The 18,486-nt window shown below is 46.3% G+C and overlaps 1 protein-coding gene across 2 annotated transcripts in view; it reads left to right on the forward strand.

Moving 5' to 3' along the window:
• The window catches only part of tatdn1 (TatD DNase domain containing 1), a 59,264-nt gene extending 41,192 nt beyond the window's left edge, over positions 1–18,072 (forward strand). For both annotated transcript variants that reach the window (XM_038809223.1, XM_038809224.1), the window contains exons 10-12: positions 3,955–4,025; positions 14,479–14,605; positions 16,849–18,072. In XM_038809223.1, coding sequence (XP_038665151.1) covers positions 3,955–4,025; positions 14,479–14,605; positions 16,849–16,951 — 301 coding nt within the window. In that variant the 3' untranslated portion in view covers positions 16,952–18,072. The remainder of the gene's footprint in view (positions 1–3,954; positions 4,026–14,478; positions 14,606–16,848) is intronic.
• Positions 18,073–18,486: the final 414 nt, after the last annotated feature.

Here is an 18,486-nt window from a genome sequence, read left to right on the forward strand (position 1 = left end):
CACTGAGAAAACAGATGGAACTGAAGGCTGACAAGTCCGAGTTGTACAGCGGAGAGTCTGCACTGACAATAACCCCTAATTTCATACTAATCCCACTTAAAAACACTTGTCTCATATCCTTGAATGTGACGGTGTTTCAAGTGCTTTTTAAAGGTTGTGAGGTTTTCATCCTCCACTACCTTCCCAGGCATTGCATTCCAGATTCTCACCACCCTCTGAGTTTTTTTTTTCCCAAGCACTGACCCTTGTGGTACCCAACTACAAATGGCCTACCATCCTGAGAATAACCCATTTATTCCTACTCTGTTTTTTTCTGTTAACCAATCATCAACCCGTGTCACTATATTTCCCCCAGTTCCATTTTACTTACTAATCTCTTGTGTAGAGCCTTCTGCAAATCCAAATATACCATATCTACTGATTCTCTTATATTCTGCTTGTTGCTCAATATCTGAAGAAATTTGTCAAACATTATTTCCCTTTCATAAATCCATGTTGACTCTGCCCGATCCTACTATTATTTTCTGAGTGTCCAGTTATCAAATCCTTTATAATACCCTAGCATTTTCCCTACTACTGAATGTAGTGATAGTAGGGGACAGTGTAGTCAGGGGGATAGACACAGTTCTCTACAGCCAAGTGCAAGCACACAGAAGGCTGTCTTTCCTCACCTGTGTCAGGGCTCGGAATATACTCTCGGGTCTGGAGAGGAACTTGCAGTGGGAGCAGGGAGGATCCAGTTGCCGTGGTCCAGGTGGCTACCAACACCATAGATAGGACAAGAAAGGGGTTCTGCATAGGGATCATGAGCAGCTAGGGGCTAAACTATAAAGCAGAACCTCAAAGGTAATCATCTCTGAATTATTACCCGGAGACACAAGCAGATTGACATAGTGTAAATTAAATTCCCTTAGATTCTGGTGAAACCAGTCTATGTCCACTAGATAAAATCATTGCTCCAGCTTTCCTGTAACGTTGCATCTTTTGGCACGTCACATGAGATCTAATTGCATTATATACAAGATTTATACTATTTTGCACAATTCCTATGTTGCATTTACATCTATAAAGCATTTATCACATTTTTGTGATAACACTCGTTAGAAAACAGCCTATCAACAACATCTTGCATTTGTATAGGACCTTTAACTTGGTTACCCGTACCAAGCAGTTCAAGGGGCTGTTGCCTAACAAAATTTGACACCATGCCACATGAGCTATTGGGACAAACGACCAAAAGCTTGGTTAGTTTTAAGGAGCATTTTAAATTAGGAAATAGAGGCAGTGAGGTTTAGGGAGGGAATTCCAAAGCTTTGGACCTAGTTAGCTGAAGATATGACTGCCAATGGTTGAGTGATGCACAAGAGTTTGAAAGGTCGAAGGGCTGGAGGAAGTTGCAGAGATGGGCGGGGCAAGACAATGGAGGAATTGAAGATGAGAATTTTAAAATAGAGTTAATACTAGATCGGAAGCCAATGTAGGTTAGCGAGCATGGGTAATGAGTGAATGGGAGTTGTTTGTGAGTTAGGATACAGGAAACTGAGTTTTGGATGAACATGAAGGCTGCAGGTGGGGGGCTGGTGAGGAGTGCATTGGAATAGTCAAGTCTAGAATTAACAAAGGCATGGATGAGCGTTTTGGCAATGGATGAGAATGGCTGGAGACGGGCGATTCTTAACGAGGTAGAAATAGGTGATCATAGTGTTTGAATAGATGTGTGGTTGGATGGTCACACTGGGATCAAGTAGAACACCGATGTTGCAAACTATCTGGTTCAACCTCCGACTGTAGCCAGGAAGAGGGATGGGGTTGATCGCTAGGGAACAGAGTTCATGGCGAGGATCAAAAACAATGGCTTTCTTGTTTTCGGTGGTTGATTTTACTGATGCAATATATCCACCAAGTTACATGAATAATATCAATGGAGGTCTACTCATTTTTAAAAATGATACTAATAGAAGTTTCCTTTATTGGCAAATTAGTGATTTCTTGTTTGCTGTATCTTTTGTCACTTGGGTTTTTTAAATCGAATGTTCGGAATTAGGGTCATTCATATTGGAATAGGTCAGTAATTAGAAACCAGATTAACTTCCATTATCATGGGACCAGTAGTGAGAAACTGCAGGAGAAACCCCACTAATATTCCAAGTAAGTAGATCCTTAATAGGAATTATTGTTGCATTATTAAATCTTGAGGTTTGGAGCATCAGCATTTATACAGCAAATTAAACAGTTTTTTTAGTGGTTACTGGCATTTGATTAACTATTTTTTCACACGTTTACTTGTAAAAGGATGAGAATTGTGCTTGGGAGAAATTATCTCTGTCTTGCAAAATCTGCTATTATGCCAATAGCCTTATGACTTAGATTTAAATGATTAACCACAAGTTCTGAAGGGTCTAATGGAATCAATTTTCAGCAATTTTTCTCACCGCAGCTTTCCAAACTTGTATCCATTTTCCTCTTAAGATTAAGGGGAAAAACTCACTCACCCCCTAAGTAATCCATCTTAGCTGACGTTTCAAAATTAGTGAGTTTTTCAACTTGCCCTTCAGACTGGATAGATTTAAGACAGAATTGTGTCAGTATTTTTGAAAATCCTATTGTGCAGTCATTTCCAGCCCCACTTGACCCAGAGTCACAACACAATTAAATATAATAAATCATTCTTGGGGAAACACTCAAATTCTTTGGCCCTCCGTTGCCCAATAACTACAGTCATCAAGTTTGTAAATTTAAACACAATTGAGGGAAGAGAGGGGTGTAAAAATAATAAGTCTTTGTTTCAGATGGTTGCCTTCAACACCGTCCTTCAACCTAGGCTTTCAGTTTGACGTTTCTGCCTTCAGTCTGTAATGATTTTCACTGTAGATTCATTCGGGTCTCTCCAGTTTCAGAAATACAAAAGCTATGCAGCTTTTCTGGAGAAAACAAGAGAATGAGAGAGCTCATTTCCTTGGTCCTCTGAAAATCATCCCACTTGGGTAGAATCCAATCACCACCTGTTACTGAGCAGAATATAGCCTTTTGGCCAATTCATTGGCCATCAGCCAATCAATCAAAGCAAGAATCACTGATCTCTTCGGTGCCGAAACGTCTGCGTTCTACTGTCCGAAGGCTAGCACAGTGTTCACTTTTGTAACTTTTAGTTCCTCACTTTATCTGCTTGACTCTTTGTCCATTACGCATCATTGATCAAAATAATAACCGGAAAAATAAAGAAATGGGGAATAAGGAAATTAATAGGAAGGATCCTTACACTATGTAAACATCTTCATTTGCACAGATTTAAGATGTTAAATAATTGCAGCTTTAATGCTTCGAATCAGTTTTCATTATAGTAAGTATGTAGCAATTTTTAAAAATAATGTAATTTAATAAATAAAGTCCGAATTGGTGATTCTAAATTTTGCCAACAGCAGCCAATAATATAAATGCAGATGAGAACAGTAATTTATAGTTAAATAGACTGTCATAATAAAACTTTTCCTTTTCATAATTAAAATCTTTTCACAGAGATAATCAGTAAATTAAACCTGTAAAGACTAAACTTTACAAGTTGTACTTTTTATTAAACTAAAAACTTTAATGGAAGAAGCAATTGAAATACTAAGATGTACATTGTCATGACCACCTCTTTTCTTCAGTAATAATTATTTTTGCAGCTCAAGTTGATCAGTATATTTATTGTGAATAATTGACTGTGAATGTGGGAAAATTCAAACAGAAAATTGATTGTGTAGATTTGAATTAATAGTGGTGTGTGATGCAAGCATGCATCATGTCTAGAAATAGAGGAAATCTAGGGGAGGAGTTGAAGAACCTGTAATGTTAAATATATATTGCTATAACAGCATTCATTAAATAATTTGTAACTTCTCAGTTCAGATTTCTATAAATAATGGGCTTATAATTCTTAAAACTATGTATTAATTGATCATTTGATCCTTTCAGCTCCTTAAAGACAGAATCCAATCTTGAAGCCATGAAATCCATCCCAAGTGAAAGGCTAATGATAGAGACTGGTAAGTTTTATATTTCTAGCATTACGCAAGATGCAAAGAAAAGGCCACAAGCAATAGAGTGCTGAATTTCTATTTGGGGAGCTAACTGCAATAAATAACTGACATATCTATTTAACTGCAGTGGTCCAAGTTGACAGTTTCCAATAGGCTGAATAAATAAGAGTGGCTCCAGATGCCCGGAGCATCATTATGTGTACACTGGGATAACCCACTGTTCTGTGAGACAGTGTCTAGTCTACTGTTGTATATAACTGCAATGGAGAACAGGCCAGGTCCTTCTGGACTATGCATTATTTTAAAATTAGTCTTTATTTATTATAATTATGTAATTTGCTTCAGACTTGGACTTCAGTGATTGGACATACAGTCAATCTATAGAGCTGAGTGAAAAGTATTTGTTACTGAAATAGATAAAATTTCATGATCAGCTGAATTTTTTATTTACAGCAATAGTTACAATAGAATTGTCTCACAACACAGTTGCTCATAATTCATTTGCTTTTGGCATTTAACTGCTGGATATGCAGAATACTGACATGTGCTGCTCACTTTGTTTTAAAGTACAATTACTGTGTCCTTACTTTGGTAATAGTTGGAAAGTACATTTTCTGTATTCATTCAATTTGGTCACCTTGATATTGTAGCACTCTTGCATTTCTTTTCTTGCCTGCTTTCTCCCTGTCTCTTCATATTTTGACTCTTGAATGTAGTGAGGTTCTATGTCATAAAGTCTTTTGTATTTCACCTAAGTGGTCATTATTCAAATGTGTGCTGCAAAAGTGAGCATTATGAAATTAAAATCGCTTGTCACAAGTAGGCTTCGAATGAAGTTACTGTGAAAAGCCTCTAGTCGCCACATTAGCGTACTGTTTAACCACAAGAGAATCACATCCTGTTCTCTCACAAAATACACACTTGTACTTACAATGTGGATTGTTGGATAACATTTGTGAACAGAGCCCAGTAACCTCTATAGTCTCCTCAAACCCACAACCTCCATTCCTCCAGGACACATCTGTTTTCTGTCTTGTTGATACTGTCGTGGCATTTGCCACTACTGCAATTACTCAGCAAAGACTGGGGATCAAACCTGGAACATACTCTGTTCTTGTCAACCTTGCTTGCACTTTATAACCGGGATCATTAGAAATTATCAGTGATGGAGACCATGGCTACATTTTTCTTCTGAGTCCAGTTGTGCCCAGTTGTTGTTTCCTGAGTGAAATCGGCTAACAAAGCAAATTGGGGAACAATTTTGTGTGCTTTCTAAATTGTACAGCTCACGTTGCCCTCACTGCCAGAAGTATTGGCAAAATTTGGGTTTTGAATTTTTGGGCTTATTAATACAAGATATTAGTCATGAAATGGTAGTTGGAATCTAAAATCAAGTCTTGCTACTATTATTGTGTAGGGCTTTGGTGAAGATATACCTGGTGCATTATTACAGTTTTGGTCTCTTTACATAAGGAACGATATACTTGCCTAAGAGGAGGTGTAACAAAGGCTCAGTAGGATACATCCTGGGATGAGAGGATTGTCTATGAGGAGAGCACGAGTAGAATGAGCCTATACTCGCTGGAGTCTAGAGGAATGAGAGGTGATCTCAAAAGAATTCCATGAAAGTCTTTCATGGGGTAGATTCTGAGAGACTACTTTCCCTGGCTGTCAGTCCAGAATTAGGGGGTCTTTCGTTTACGGGATGTGGTTCCTGCTCATCCTTCACTGTCTTTGAGGTGGTCGTGGTGAGTGGCCTTATTAAACTGCTGCAATCCATGTGGTGCAGCTACACTGTCAGGATACGGGAGAAGCCATTTAGGACTCAGATTTAGGGTAATTTCTTCATTCAGAGGATTGGAATTCTCTACCCCAAAGAGTTAGATGTTCATCTCTTGAATATATCCAAGACTGAGATCGATGCATTTTGGACGGGAATTGGAAGTTTTGGAGATAGGGTGGGAAAGTGAAGACAGATTGGCCATGATCTTTTTGAATTAGAACATGATCAATGGGCCGCAAGCTAACTCCTCCTGTTTCCACGTGTTGTCAGAACCGCCTCGTGCTGCTGTTGGCGGTTGGACATCTCCAACTGCACTTGCAGGTCCTAGATAGTTGCTGACACCCCCTCCATGTAGTCCCTGGTTTTGCATCTGCATCTCCAACATTGATGGGACCGCCCTTTTCCCGTCTGGATTGCAGCAAATCCCTGGGGCCGCCCTCCGACATCCGTTCCCTCAGGGGTTCCTACCTCCATCTGATGTACCACAGCGTGTGTGTTGTGCGCACCAGATAGTACCCCAGGAGCCTCTTCACTAAAGTGCCCAATCAACACATAAGGGGCAATGCATTGGGGGTTCACTTTGTTGTCCCGTGGTGACCTCCAGTCTGCCTGGTAGGGTCTGCATGCAGCGGGGATGTGAGGGGGGGGGGGGGGAACACACGATGGTGGCCCTAAGAAGCAAAAGCTAGTTATTCATCCAGGCCGCCCTGCGGAGGTCATGCAGCTTCACATGATAGTGCTGTCCGTTCCTTGCAGTGGGGCCCTCTGTAATCATGGCCTCTGCTACCTCCGCCCAGGCCCAGTTGACATCGGTGGGTGACAACCTCCTTCCCGCTCCAGAACAGGATGGGCCACCTCTCCTCCATGGCATCCAGCAAAAGCCGGAGCTCTGTATCTGTGAACCTCGGGGCCAGCTTTGGAATTGCACTTGTGTCACGTGGTGTGAGTGATGGCACATTAGCATATCCTAAATGGCTCCGGTAGTCACACAGCCCCCCGCCCCCCAATCAGGACCGTGGATCACGCACCCTCCCCATTCAGTCTCACACTTAGCCTCTCAAACAGAAAATTCTGCCCCTTTATGCTTTGCTTCCTGATTTGATTCTCTAAATTGGGGAATTGTGGGTCCCTGTGACATCACACTGTCTGATATGATGCTCTTGTAACAGAGTTCCGTGTTGTCACGGTACTCTCCATGTTTGTTTACGTTATCTGGCATCACCCGTTTCCATAGTTACCCATTCGCTGTTGATAGAATGTTAACGTTTGATTTGGTGTTCTACCTATCAACTGCTCATACGGAAAACAATACCTTTTTTTAAAAAAAAAATTATTTTATTACATCATGTATCAAAACAGGTTAGAGCGAGCAAACCTACCGGGAAACATGCTTCCCTACAATCAACTATACAGTCTGTACACATCTTTCTCCTTTTTTCACCTCTCCCTTCCCCCGCGATGAAAAGCCCCTCAAACACGGTCACAAACATCCCCTACCTTTCCTGATGCGCCCCTTAACTCATACTTTATCTTCTCTAATCGCAGGAAGCCGTACAGGTCAAACCAAGCTGCTACCCCCGGTGGCAATGTCGACCACCACTCCAGCAAAATTCGCCGCCATGAAATCAGAGAGGTGAAGGCCAAGACATCCACCTTCCTCCTCTCCATGAGCTCCTGCTTCTCTGAGACCCCAAATATTGCCACCAAAGAGTCTGGGTCCTTCACCTCCTCCACCATCCTGGCCAAGACCGCGAACACTCCCACCCAGAATCTTCCCAATTTTTCACAACCCCAAAACACATGCGTGTGATTCACTGGTTCCTGCCCACACTTCTTGCACTGTCTGCTAACCCCTGAAAGAACCCACTCATTCTCACCCGAGTCATGTGCATCACCTTAAACTGTATCAGGCTCATCCTTGCAAATGAGGACGTCCTGTTTACCCTATGCAATGCCTCACTCCATGAGATTGCCGAAGTGCAAAAGTTAGAATTTAAAGAAATTATCCACTGTGGAGATCAGGCACAATCTGACAACGGTGAAAATTCCTCAGTTGCCGTTGTGTCTGCGCAATCATCCCCAGAACGTGGGGAGATCAAAGTTGGAACCGAACAGTCTGTCACTGAAGAGGAGCTGAGTATTCACAATCTCCTGTCAGATATAAAAAATCAGCTGCTGTGGAGGAGGGCAATCCTGGTACCGATTGTACAGAGTGGCCAGCAGGGTCCTGGAACATCACTGGAACTGGAGAGCAGCAAAGGTGTGAGAGACTGCAAGATGATCAAGTGGTCAAAGAGCGCACCTGAACCATTTGTAGAATCTCCTGTGAATCTTCATGATGTTGAAGGCCCAATTGAACGACAACAAATTAGCCTCAGTGGCAGTGATGAGTGACCGATCTGATGGTGAGGTCTTCTGTTGCCAGAGACCAACATGCAGAGAGAATGGAGAACCAAGACTCACTGCTCAGCAACATTGAGGGACTCACAAGGGACAATACCCCAGCTAGAGCCTTTGGAAATTTCCCAGACGAAGAAGGAATAGACATCTTGGACCTGGAATCCTCGTCTGACTCGGAGAGCATCAATTCCACCGGACTTTTATGCATGTCATTCCCGAGCAGCAGTGAGAATAAGCGTAGATCAGTAGCCACTCCTTCAAGTCAGACACCGTTTCTGAAACATTCTATTCGGAGAATACAGTCTTGGTTGGCTGACAGATCAACTCCTGAGAGGAAAGGACTGGAAACGAGACAGGGCCCTTCAGCCGCGATGAGCATCCTTCAACGCTCCGCAATTCGCATCAGAACCTGGAAGGCAGAGGAATGAACGGCTCCATTTATTATCCCATTTGCCCAACAATAAATAATCCAAGTTGTGACAGTCAATGTTCACAGTGGCAGGATACAATGTTGACGCATGGGTATCGTTTTCCATTTGAGCAGTTGGCAGTTAGAACACCAAATCAGTGGTAAACATTCTGTCAACAGCGAGTTAAACTGAATAACTATGGAAACGGATGATGCTGGATAACATAAACAAACATGGTGGGTACTGTGACAACACGGAACTCTGACACAAGGCGGCTGGGAAGAGGACCAACAAATTAAACACATCACTGGCCAAGACTAGAAAGGCGAAAAGCCCAACAGAGGGCAGTTATTGTGACTTTTCACTTTTAATATCTCTTCTTTATTAACCAAATTAGTGCATTTGTATAAGTATTGTAAATGCTTTACTGTAGAATACTGAACACTTAACATTGACAGAGAATGGCAACAGGTCATGAAATCGTGGGCTGGAATTTCTGCCCTGCTGCGCCACATTTCTGGTTCACCCTGCCGACAGGATGCTCCGTTTTGCCGTCTGGTCAATAGGGTTTCCCATTGTGGGGCAGCCCCACGCTGTCTGGGAACCCTGGGCTGTTGGCAAAACTGAGAATCCCACTAGGGAATAATCCAGCCCTGTGTTTCTTTAGCTTTGGCGAGCTTCCCCCCCCAATCTATCCCACACTTGAAATTTGTTCAGCAGTGGAAAACCGACTACAGCGGCGAGACTGGTTCCTCCGAGATTGGGCTGCCATTTTGAAAGGGTGCCCTGATGAGTTTGCGGGTCTGCCAGTACACCCCCCCCCCCCCGATAGACAATGCCAGCTCCTACAAAAATGGGCGTTCTCCCCCCCCCCCCCCCCCCAACGCCCTGAAGTGAGGACTCACGTTAGTGGGTCGCTGAAGGTTCCCACTTTATCAGGCCTCCCTCCCACAGCCCCTTTCGGGCCCCCCACATTTCATTACCCTCCATTTCACCACCTCTGCCTTTTATACCCCCTCTTTAGACCCCCACAGATCATATCCTCCCCCCGCCCCCCCCGCTCCCTTTTCAAGGGTATTGCCCTCCTCAGGCTCTGAACTTTGGCAGTGTTAAAATGGCACCCTGTCACTACCAGCCTGACACCTGGTGCAGTGTCCTTGGCAGACTGGCAGTGCCACCTTGGCATTACCTGGGTGCTAAGGGGAGTGCCAGGGTATTGCCATGTCCCCCTGGGTGCTCCAGTGACTTCTGAGAATGCCGATAGCCATCACGACTGCTCCCCGCTTGTGGAGACCAGTACTAATCAGCGCCAGGTGGACGCCTCGGTGGTCTGGCTGGTGACTCCCAGGTGAATGTGGCGTCAGATAAGTGCAGGGAGCCTCCCTGGAATGTGGGCACCTTGGCACTGCCACCCTGACACTGCCAAGTGCCCAGATGGCTCTGGCAAGCCAGCAGAAGCACTGCCAGGGAGGCAGTGCAAGGGTGCCTGAGTGCGAGTGGCACTGCCATGGGTCAGAGGGTGAGGGGGCCATGCCCATTAAATGAGGGTGGAGGGAGATTTGAAGGGTGGGGGAGTGCAGGGCAATTGTGTACGGGCCTCAGGAAGGTTGGGGGGCTGATGGCTGGGGGTCCCGGAAGTTAGGGGACGCTGGGGGAGGGCCTGAAGAGGGGAGACCCAGGGACTCCTGAGCAGGATGTTGTCCATGTGGGGGGGGGGGGGGGGGGGGGGGGTGGGGTACTGTCCATGTGGGGGGGGGGGGGGGGGGGGGGGGGGATGGGGTACTGTCCATGTGGGTGGGGTTGACATTGCCCATGAGTGGAGGGTGTGAGGGAAATGGCGGCCCAATCTTCAGCACCCCAGTGCTAAAAAGAATTCTGGGCAGGATTCTCCTTCCAGCTAGCCAGCCAATGGGGTTTCCAATTGTGGGCAACCTCACGCCATCCGCAAATGCCCGGGTGTGGGAGCGCTGCCGGTGTACATCCACCCGGCAACTGGAGAATCCCTCGAGGTCAATAGACCTTTCCATTGTACCCAGCTCGCCTGTGCCGTTCTTGCAGCAGGTGGGGCAGGACAATCCAGCCCCAAGTTTGTGCTAAACCGGAGAGAAACTCCTTGTGGCCCAAAAAAGTGACGAGGTGTCGTTGAATGGTGGTGGGGAGCTCGCTGGCAGAACCAGAAGGGGGCTCCCTAGGGAGCCTGCCACCAATTAACTTCTGGCGCGATCTTCTGGCCGTGTTGCACTCGTAAATGGCGTGGCCGATGAATTTGGAAGAGGCCAGGGGCCACACAGGCGGTTTGCGGTGTGGCCGGCCTGTCCCATGGGTGGGTTTGGGGTCTTGCCGTGGCGTGATGGAAGCCTGGTTGTCACCGCTTGAGGCCCATTTCCATGCGGGTGGCAGGGGCAGCCTGTCGTCTGGCAGCCTCCTGACATTCGCCGGCCTCAGCGGGTGCTCACGATGGTGCCAATTGGTGCTCCTTTTTTGGAGGCGAGTGTCCGGCCGGGGGGTAGCTTCCGTGGGGTGCCAAGGTGGGGGGAAGGAAGGGGAGTGGCTGTCTTTGTGCATGGGCAGCGAGACCAGGGTGGTGGCGGCGTTGTCGCCCTGGTGCTCAGAGGGGGCGTGGGTGGCCCTCGGGAGTGGGCCACCATCGAGGGGGTGGGAGGGTGCGTTGCGGGGGAGACAACCTGGGAGGGGCGGGGTCACTCATGGCGGCCGGCCCTTGGGACGTGGCCCCATGTCAGGGACGGCCCTGTCCCTGCCAATCTGCCCCACGGATCGCCCGTGACTCCCGCCAACTGCTGGGTCCACTGGCTGCACGGCTGAGGGCTGTCGATGGTGGGGGGCTGGCGATTGTGGTAGGGTGGGCGTTTGGTACCTGCTGGATGGGTTCATGTGGATGGGCCGGCTGTATGTTGTGTGTGTGTGAGTCGTTGCCTAGTGTTCCGGTCGGGCCTTGGTGCCTGGATGCTGTTTGGGGGTCGGCACAGCTCCTGGAGGATGGTCACAGCTGGGGGATGGGTTGGTGCTGTAGGGAGGTGGCAGGCGGAGAGTCCAGGGGTCGACTTGCGTTGCTGTGCTGGGGGGGTGGCAGGGGCATCATGATGCTTGTGCTGGGGTTTGTTTGGTGTGCTGTGCAGTGGTCCCTACCCCGGTGCCCTCAGTGGTGCACAACGTGTTTGGCCCTCCTAGATCTACCACTACGTCTTGGTGTTTCCCCAGGATGCGTGTCTGGGGCAAGGGCGGCCGGCTGCTTGCCTTGTCCCGTGGCCTTCGGTGCCCCTGGCGGGCGTCCTCTCGGGCCGGAGGGTCACTGCTCAGTTGTCGGCGGCACATGCACAGCCGTGCCGCCCTGAACCGTCTGCTGGCTGACCCTGAGAGGGGCCTCATCAGAGGGGTGGAACTCTGGAGCGCTGGTAGCCACTCTTGCCACCCTATGGCAAGGTCTGGGTTGGCACTCATCGCACCCTCCTCCCGCTCAGTGCCCATAAGGCCCTGGGGTTCACCCTGGAACGGAGGGGCAGCTGGTTCGCAACCCCGTTGCCCCTGCACCATCTATCTCTGCCAGCTCTGGCTGCTCCCCATGGTCTGCACCATTGTGGCGACACCCCTGGCAATGCTCGTCGGTGACTGGGACAAGCTCCGCAGCGCCTTGGCCATTCCCATCTGAGAGCAGGACATGTCTTGCAGAACCCCATCAAGGTCGGCCTGGTACTGGGTGACATCCTCCAGTGAGGCAGACATTCTGCCGAGACCCTAAGACATGGCCGTCACTCACCGACTGCGCAACGCCTTGGACACCTTCACTCATGGTGCCGATGTCATGCACCAGGCTGTCCACTGCTGTTGCCACCCTTGCAGTGTTGGCCTCTGTGCCATGCATTGCCAGAAATATCTCCTGCGTCTGTAGCATATGGGACTCCTCCAATTGGCTATGGATCTGCTGGAGTGACGCTGACCTCTCCCTCTGAACATTCCGGCCGCTCTCAAACATCTTCATCAGCTCCGGGAAACTCTGTGCCAAGGGTGCAGCATGAAGCTGGGTCCAGGGATCCAACAGATCTCCGACTGCTGTCACGGCTGGGGCTTCCTGCCAATGTGGTGCTCACCAGATTGTGCCCCAGAAGTCTGACCACTAACATTTCCCACTGAGGTGTGTGTACCTGCGCTGGTGGAGGGTGGGGATGACCGCTGTGCTGCGACTATAACGGTTGCATCCTCGGAGCTCTCTTTCGAGGTGTTCTCCTCAGTCAGAAGTGGGTGTCACCCGGGATGAGCCGACGCCATCTGATGGAGGACCTGCGGAAGAATGGACATGTGGTCAGTGGGAGGGATGGGTCAGTCAGTAAGGCAATCACTACTCGCGTTTAACTGGTCCTCCAGTGGGGCCGGTGGTTCCTCACCTCTGTCGTGACCGCCCTGTCCTCAGCTACACTGGTCACCTCCAGTGCCCGCTCCTCGGAGGTGAGGATTCTCGGATCTGGTGCCCCACCGTCAGTCTGGGCCCTCCCCGCCGAATGGGAGAGCTTTCCTGACGGGACACAGAGGGCATCTTTATCCACACGTGTGGTTCAGAGTTGTTTGGGGGGGTGGTGGAGGGAGTGTTGGGGGGGGGGGGGGGGGGGGGGGGTGATGGGAGAGTTGGGGTTTGGCTGGGGGGATGTTCCCTTGGTGGGGGTGGGACGCTGGTGTCTACTCATGCTGTCCAGTGTAGGTCGCTTACCTTCTGACACTGGAGGCCAGTCCTCCTGGTCACACTGCCCAAGCTGACTGCTGCCGCCACCTCATCCCAGGCAGCACTGGCTGCCTTGTGGCTCACCCTCCGGGATCTTTGGGGAAACAGGACATCCCTCCTGGTCTCCATCGTGTCCAGGAGCCTCCCCAGGTCAGCATCCCTGAGTCTTGGGGCCGGTCTCCTCAGCGCCATTGTTGTGAGCTTGCTGGTGTTGGCAGAGCAAGTGCGGCTCGATCTTGTTTGCGGAGGGCTGGCGAGCGCGGTCACGGTGAATCGGTTGGAGAGCCGACATTCGGGGCGGGAAGCCTGTGAGGCCTTAAGTGGACCAATTAACTTTGAATAATGTTGCCGGCCTTGCTGTGCATGTGCTGCCGATTGGGTGGGTTGGAGTCTACTGACCTCGGGGTGGGGGGGGGGGCTGTGGGACGAGGTGTGCGGCTGGCTGCCTGCCTCTGCCTCGGATGTGCATCCTGGAGACACCAAGACGTAGTGGTAGGGCGGCACGGTAGCACAGTGGTTAGCACTGTTGCTTCACAGCTCCAGGGTCCCAGGTTCAAATCCCGTCTTGGGTCACTGTCTCTGTGGAGTCTGAACGTCCTCCCCGTGTCTGCGTGGGTTTCCTCTGGGTGCTCCGGTTTCCTCCCACTAGTCCCGAAAGACATGCTGTTAGGTAATTTGGACATTCTGAATTCTCCCTCTGTGTACCCAAACAGGTGCCAGAATGTGGCGACTAGGGGCTTTTCACAGTAACTTCATTGCCGTGTTAATGTAAGCCTCCTTGTGACAATAAAGATTATTATTATCTTGTGAGCATTTTTATGTCGGGTGTATTAAAATTTGGATGCAGTGCAGAACTTTTTTCAGAGCAGCCAAAACACTGCCTCAACTCCAACCACACAAAGGCATCTGCCACTGCATCCTTATGGCTAAATTAAAGGCAAACTCACTTCATACAGCATCTTTATTGTTTGCAGAGAAAGCTGGTGGTGTGTTTTAATCCAGACCCCAGAAGTTACAGGATCTTTCCACTAAATGAATTGTGTTTTATAAACTGATTGAGACTTCTGAGCTGATGTCTGTTTGGTTGGAGCTCTTGCAAAACTATCATGTAATTATTTATTTATATTTGAAAAGATGCACCATGGTGTGGAGTAAAGAACACACATGCAGGTGCTAAATTTGTGACGACAACTTTTCCAACAAAGAAGAAGTGGGAAGAAGGATACTGCCTCAAGGACAGGAATGAACCGTGCCATATCATGTGAGTACTGAGGAAAGTTCTCACACCGCTTATTCAAATGCTCAATGTTTTGTGCCTATATATTTTGTTGCGACTATCTTTCAAGATGTTTATTGCAATGGAGGTACTATCAGGGTCATATTTCCAAGACACCACATACACTAGACAAATAATAGTTATTCATCATGCTTCATTAGCCAGATCGTATTTTGGCACTCGGTAGCATCACTGTTTCTTAGATAGGTAATGTATTTGGTTTTCTTCCCTGTGTTTCATCCAAGGTAGAATGCAGTGCACTGGATACAGTGCAAAAGTTACTAAATCTATAGAGAACAATATGTAGTTTTAAATGATTTCTAATTCTCTGATCCAGCTTTAAATTGGACAAATTATCAAAAAGGAAAACACTTCTTGGTTATGCACTTGTGTATGCTGATTTTCATGATTTAAGTAGGGAATCTGTTGCGGCAGCACAGTGGTTAGCACAGCTGCCGAGGTCCCAGGTTCGATCCCGGCTCTGGGTCACTGTCCATGTGGAGTTTGCACATACGCCCTGTGTTTGCATGGGTTTCACCCCCACAACCCAAAAGATGTGCAGAGTAGATGGATTGGCCATGCTAAATTGCCCTGTAATTGGAAAAAATTAAAATGAATTGGGTACACTCATTTTTTTTTTTAGAAAGGTAGGAAATCTGTCTATCTGTAAAGAACGCTTGCAGTTCTTTAGAAACCCTTCTTTTTTTACTGTGGTTTCTCCTTTCAGCTAAATAGTACCTATCCAACCTACCTTTTTTGAGTCTTCTCAGCTCCTTCTCACTTGTAGTGAAGGTGGTATTGCTTGATATGTTCTTGGCTCACCTGGCTGGCTCAGCACCAGCTCCCACCAAATGGTCTCGGGTAGTTCCCTGTCTCTCTTTTCTTCCTCCTCTTCCCCCCCCACCCCTGGGCATCCTCTTTTTTTTTATATTTCACTCATTGTATCATCAATTTTTTCCCCTCCTGCAGCTCTCACTCTCCTGTCCCAAGAGCCTTATTTCCCTCTATCTCCCCCCCCCCCCCCCCCCCCATTCATCAATTCATCATGCTTCTTCTTACCATGTACCCACCACTTGACAGTCCCCATTTATCCTGGATTGGCATCTATATCAGGCAAATAGGATTAACCATTTGCCCTTCGACCAAGTGTTGCTTCAGTGTTTACTGGTTCTGCTATTTCAGACAGTTTAAGCAGCTGTTTGAGCGAGATTATCTGTCATTTCAGGCAGCCACCAGTGTTAAACAAGTGATGGTCTGCTGAAGCTCAAGCTGCATTTATAGTACATGCTGAAGTGATGAAACTGACCAGACCACTGCGTCCTTCAGCTCACTATAGATGACTAAAGCTACAAGTTTTCACCTCACATCGTCAGGAATCTATAGCCAGGAATATTTTCCATAATTCTGGTTAAAAGGGGAGAAGTGTGAAATTTTAGACACAGTATGTATAATGACAGAGGAAGTACTGGAGGACTGACGCCCTTGAAGGTGGATAAATAACCAGGGCCAGGTGGATTGTATCCCTGGTTGTTAAAGGAAGCCAGGAAGGAAATAATAGATGCTCTGAGGTTATTTTCCAATTCTCACGGAATACAGATGAGGTACCAGAGGATTGGAAGTTGGCGATATGTTGCATTGTGCAATTATTTTTAAAGGATGCAAAGGATAAACCAGATAATTAATTATTAGTCAGTCTAACTTTAGTGGTGAGCAAATTATTGGACTCCATTCTGGAGACAGGATAAAGTGATCCTCTTCTTATCACTAATTACAAATTCTGGTTGGGAGTGGAGCGAAGTGGAGAGACTGGCTGCAAGTGGTCACATGTATTTTGCCACTTCTACCTAAGCCTTTCCCACTGATCCACCCCCAAATCCCTATCAATGTGCTTCTTGACCACAGCCCACAACCAGCTTTTCACTGATTCCAACCCCAAGGATTCAGAGACAAAATGAATGCCAACGAAGCTTGTGTTAGTTAAACTCAGCAACTGAACTTCACAATCATGTACATGAATATTCAGATTTATGATGGATATCAGTTGTCATCACAGTTTGCTTTTCTGAAATGTACTGTTACAAGAACGTGACAATGTTTTGTATAGAATGTCTTTATTATATTTCCAAAATATAAGAACACATTTGAGTAGTTTTAGAAATATCTAGTTTTCCGATGTTAAGAATCTGAATGCCAATCCTATTAGTCCCTAATTAATTTTTCTTTAATAGTCAAGTATTGGAGATAATGGCAGCAGTGCGAGAAGAGGACACACGTGAACTGAGCAACACCATGTACAATAATACTGTGAAGATGTTCTTTCCTAATAGTTGATCGATCAACTCATCATTCTGATCATTTGTTTTAAATCTAAACAACTTGACAGGCAGCTGGCAGTGACCCCCCATTTCCAGAGGTGGTGCTACCTACTTTATTCTGTTGTTCATACTGGATGTTGAACTCAATGCATGAGCTACTATAGAGTCAATATGAATTTACCTCCACCATTGCTATACATCTTCTGTTAAAAGTGAGTGAAATTTGCTCACTTTAGTAACATTGGGAGATCCTCTTCCAAAATTGAAATTTAGATAGGAGGGAAAATATAACCGTCTGTGATGCATGGATGGCAGCTTCTCTCCTGTACCGAATGAACATATCCAAAAGTATAATTAAACTGGCACAATATTCACTAAAGTACCTTAAAGTAAGATTTTTAAAACTATATAGTACCTCGGTATACAAAATCAGTATATTGTACTTATTGTTATGTTTGCTTAAATCTGTTATAATACATCTCTGCCACAGAGATCAGTATTGATTAAATATTTAGCTCATTATGCAAATAATAAAATGGTCAAGGACAAATTATGGTCAGCTTGTTTGATTTGGAGCAAGGTGGATGGCATGGTCCAGAACAAACCAGGAGCTGCCCAACATTATGCAATTCTAATCACTTTTAGCACATACATATATGTACTATGCCTCACAGTGCTGAGGACCCGGGTTCGATCCTGGCTCTGGGTCACTGTCCATGTGGAGCTTGGACATTCCCCCGTGTTTGCGTGGGTCTCACCCCCACAACCCAAAGATCGGTAGAGTAGGTGGATTGGCCATGCTAAATTGCCCCTTAATTGGAAAAAAAAATTGGGTACTCTTGATTTATTTTTTTAAAAATACATATATGTACTATATCTTAAGATGTATTGCAAAACCTCATGATAATCAGACCATTGATTTAAGTTTGTGAATATATGGATGAAGATGCTTTATTACAGTATCCATTGAGACAAAATAGTTGAACAAGATGTGGAGCAATGTAGTTATCATGTTGTACAAAATCTATGTTAATGACCCAATATTTGGACAATTACTTCTGGAATCTTGATGTATGGGAAATTAGATTGATATGATCATCATTTGTTTGAAAATAAAGCTCTTGTGCTTAATACTGACGCATTCTATTGTTTTCAAAACATTTGTTTGAAAATAAAATATGCGGTTACGTGCTGAACAAAGCATTCTTTTCTGCTCAATCTCATTGTATGTACAACATGTTCAATGAAAACTGCAATCATATTTTTGAAACAATTGAAAGCACTATGATTTAATGTTCTATTACATTTCTCAAAGGGCTACATATGCAGTGGGCCATAGTTTGTTCTCCGTAACAAACATTGTTAGCTGTTTATTGCACTTGCTGAGATTTTGCACTGGAACTTCCTCTCAAATCAGTGTGTGAAAAGACACACCACTCTCTACAAGTGAGCTGAGATCTGAGTGAACAGGAAAATTCCTTAACCAGTTAGATTCAAGAATAGTTAATGAGAATGCAGTCTAAACCAGGAAGTGACCATTTGAAGATCTAA

This window comes from Scyliorhinus canicula, chromosome 10 (assembly GCF_902713615.1).
Source record: "Scyliorhinus canicula chromosome 10, sScyCan1.1, whole genome shotgun sequence".
Taxonomy (NCBI): Eukaryota; Metazoa; Chordata; class Chondrichthyes; order Carcharhiniformes; family Scyliorhinidae; genus Scyliorhinus; species Scyliorhinus canicula.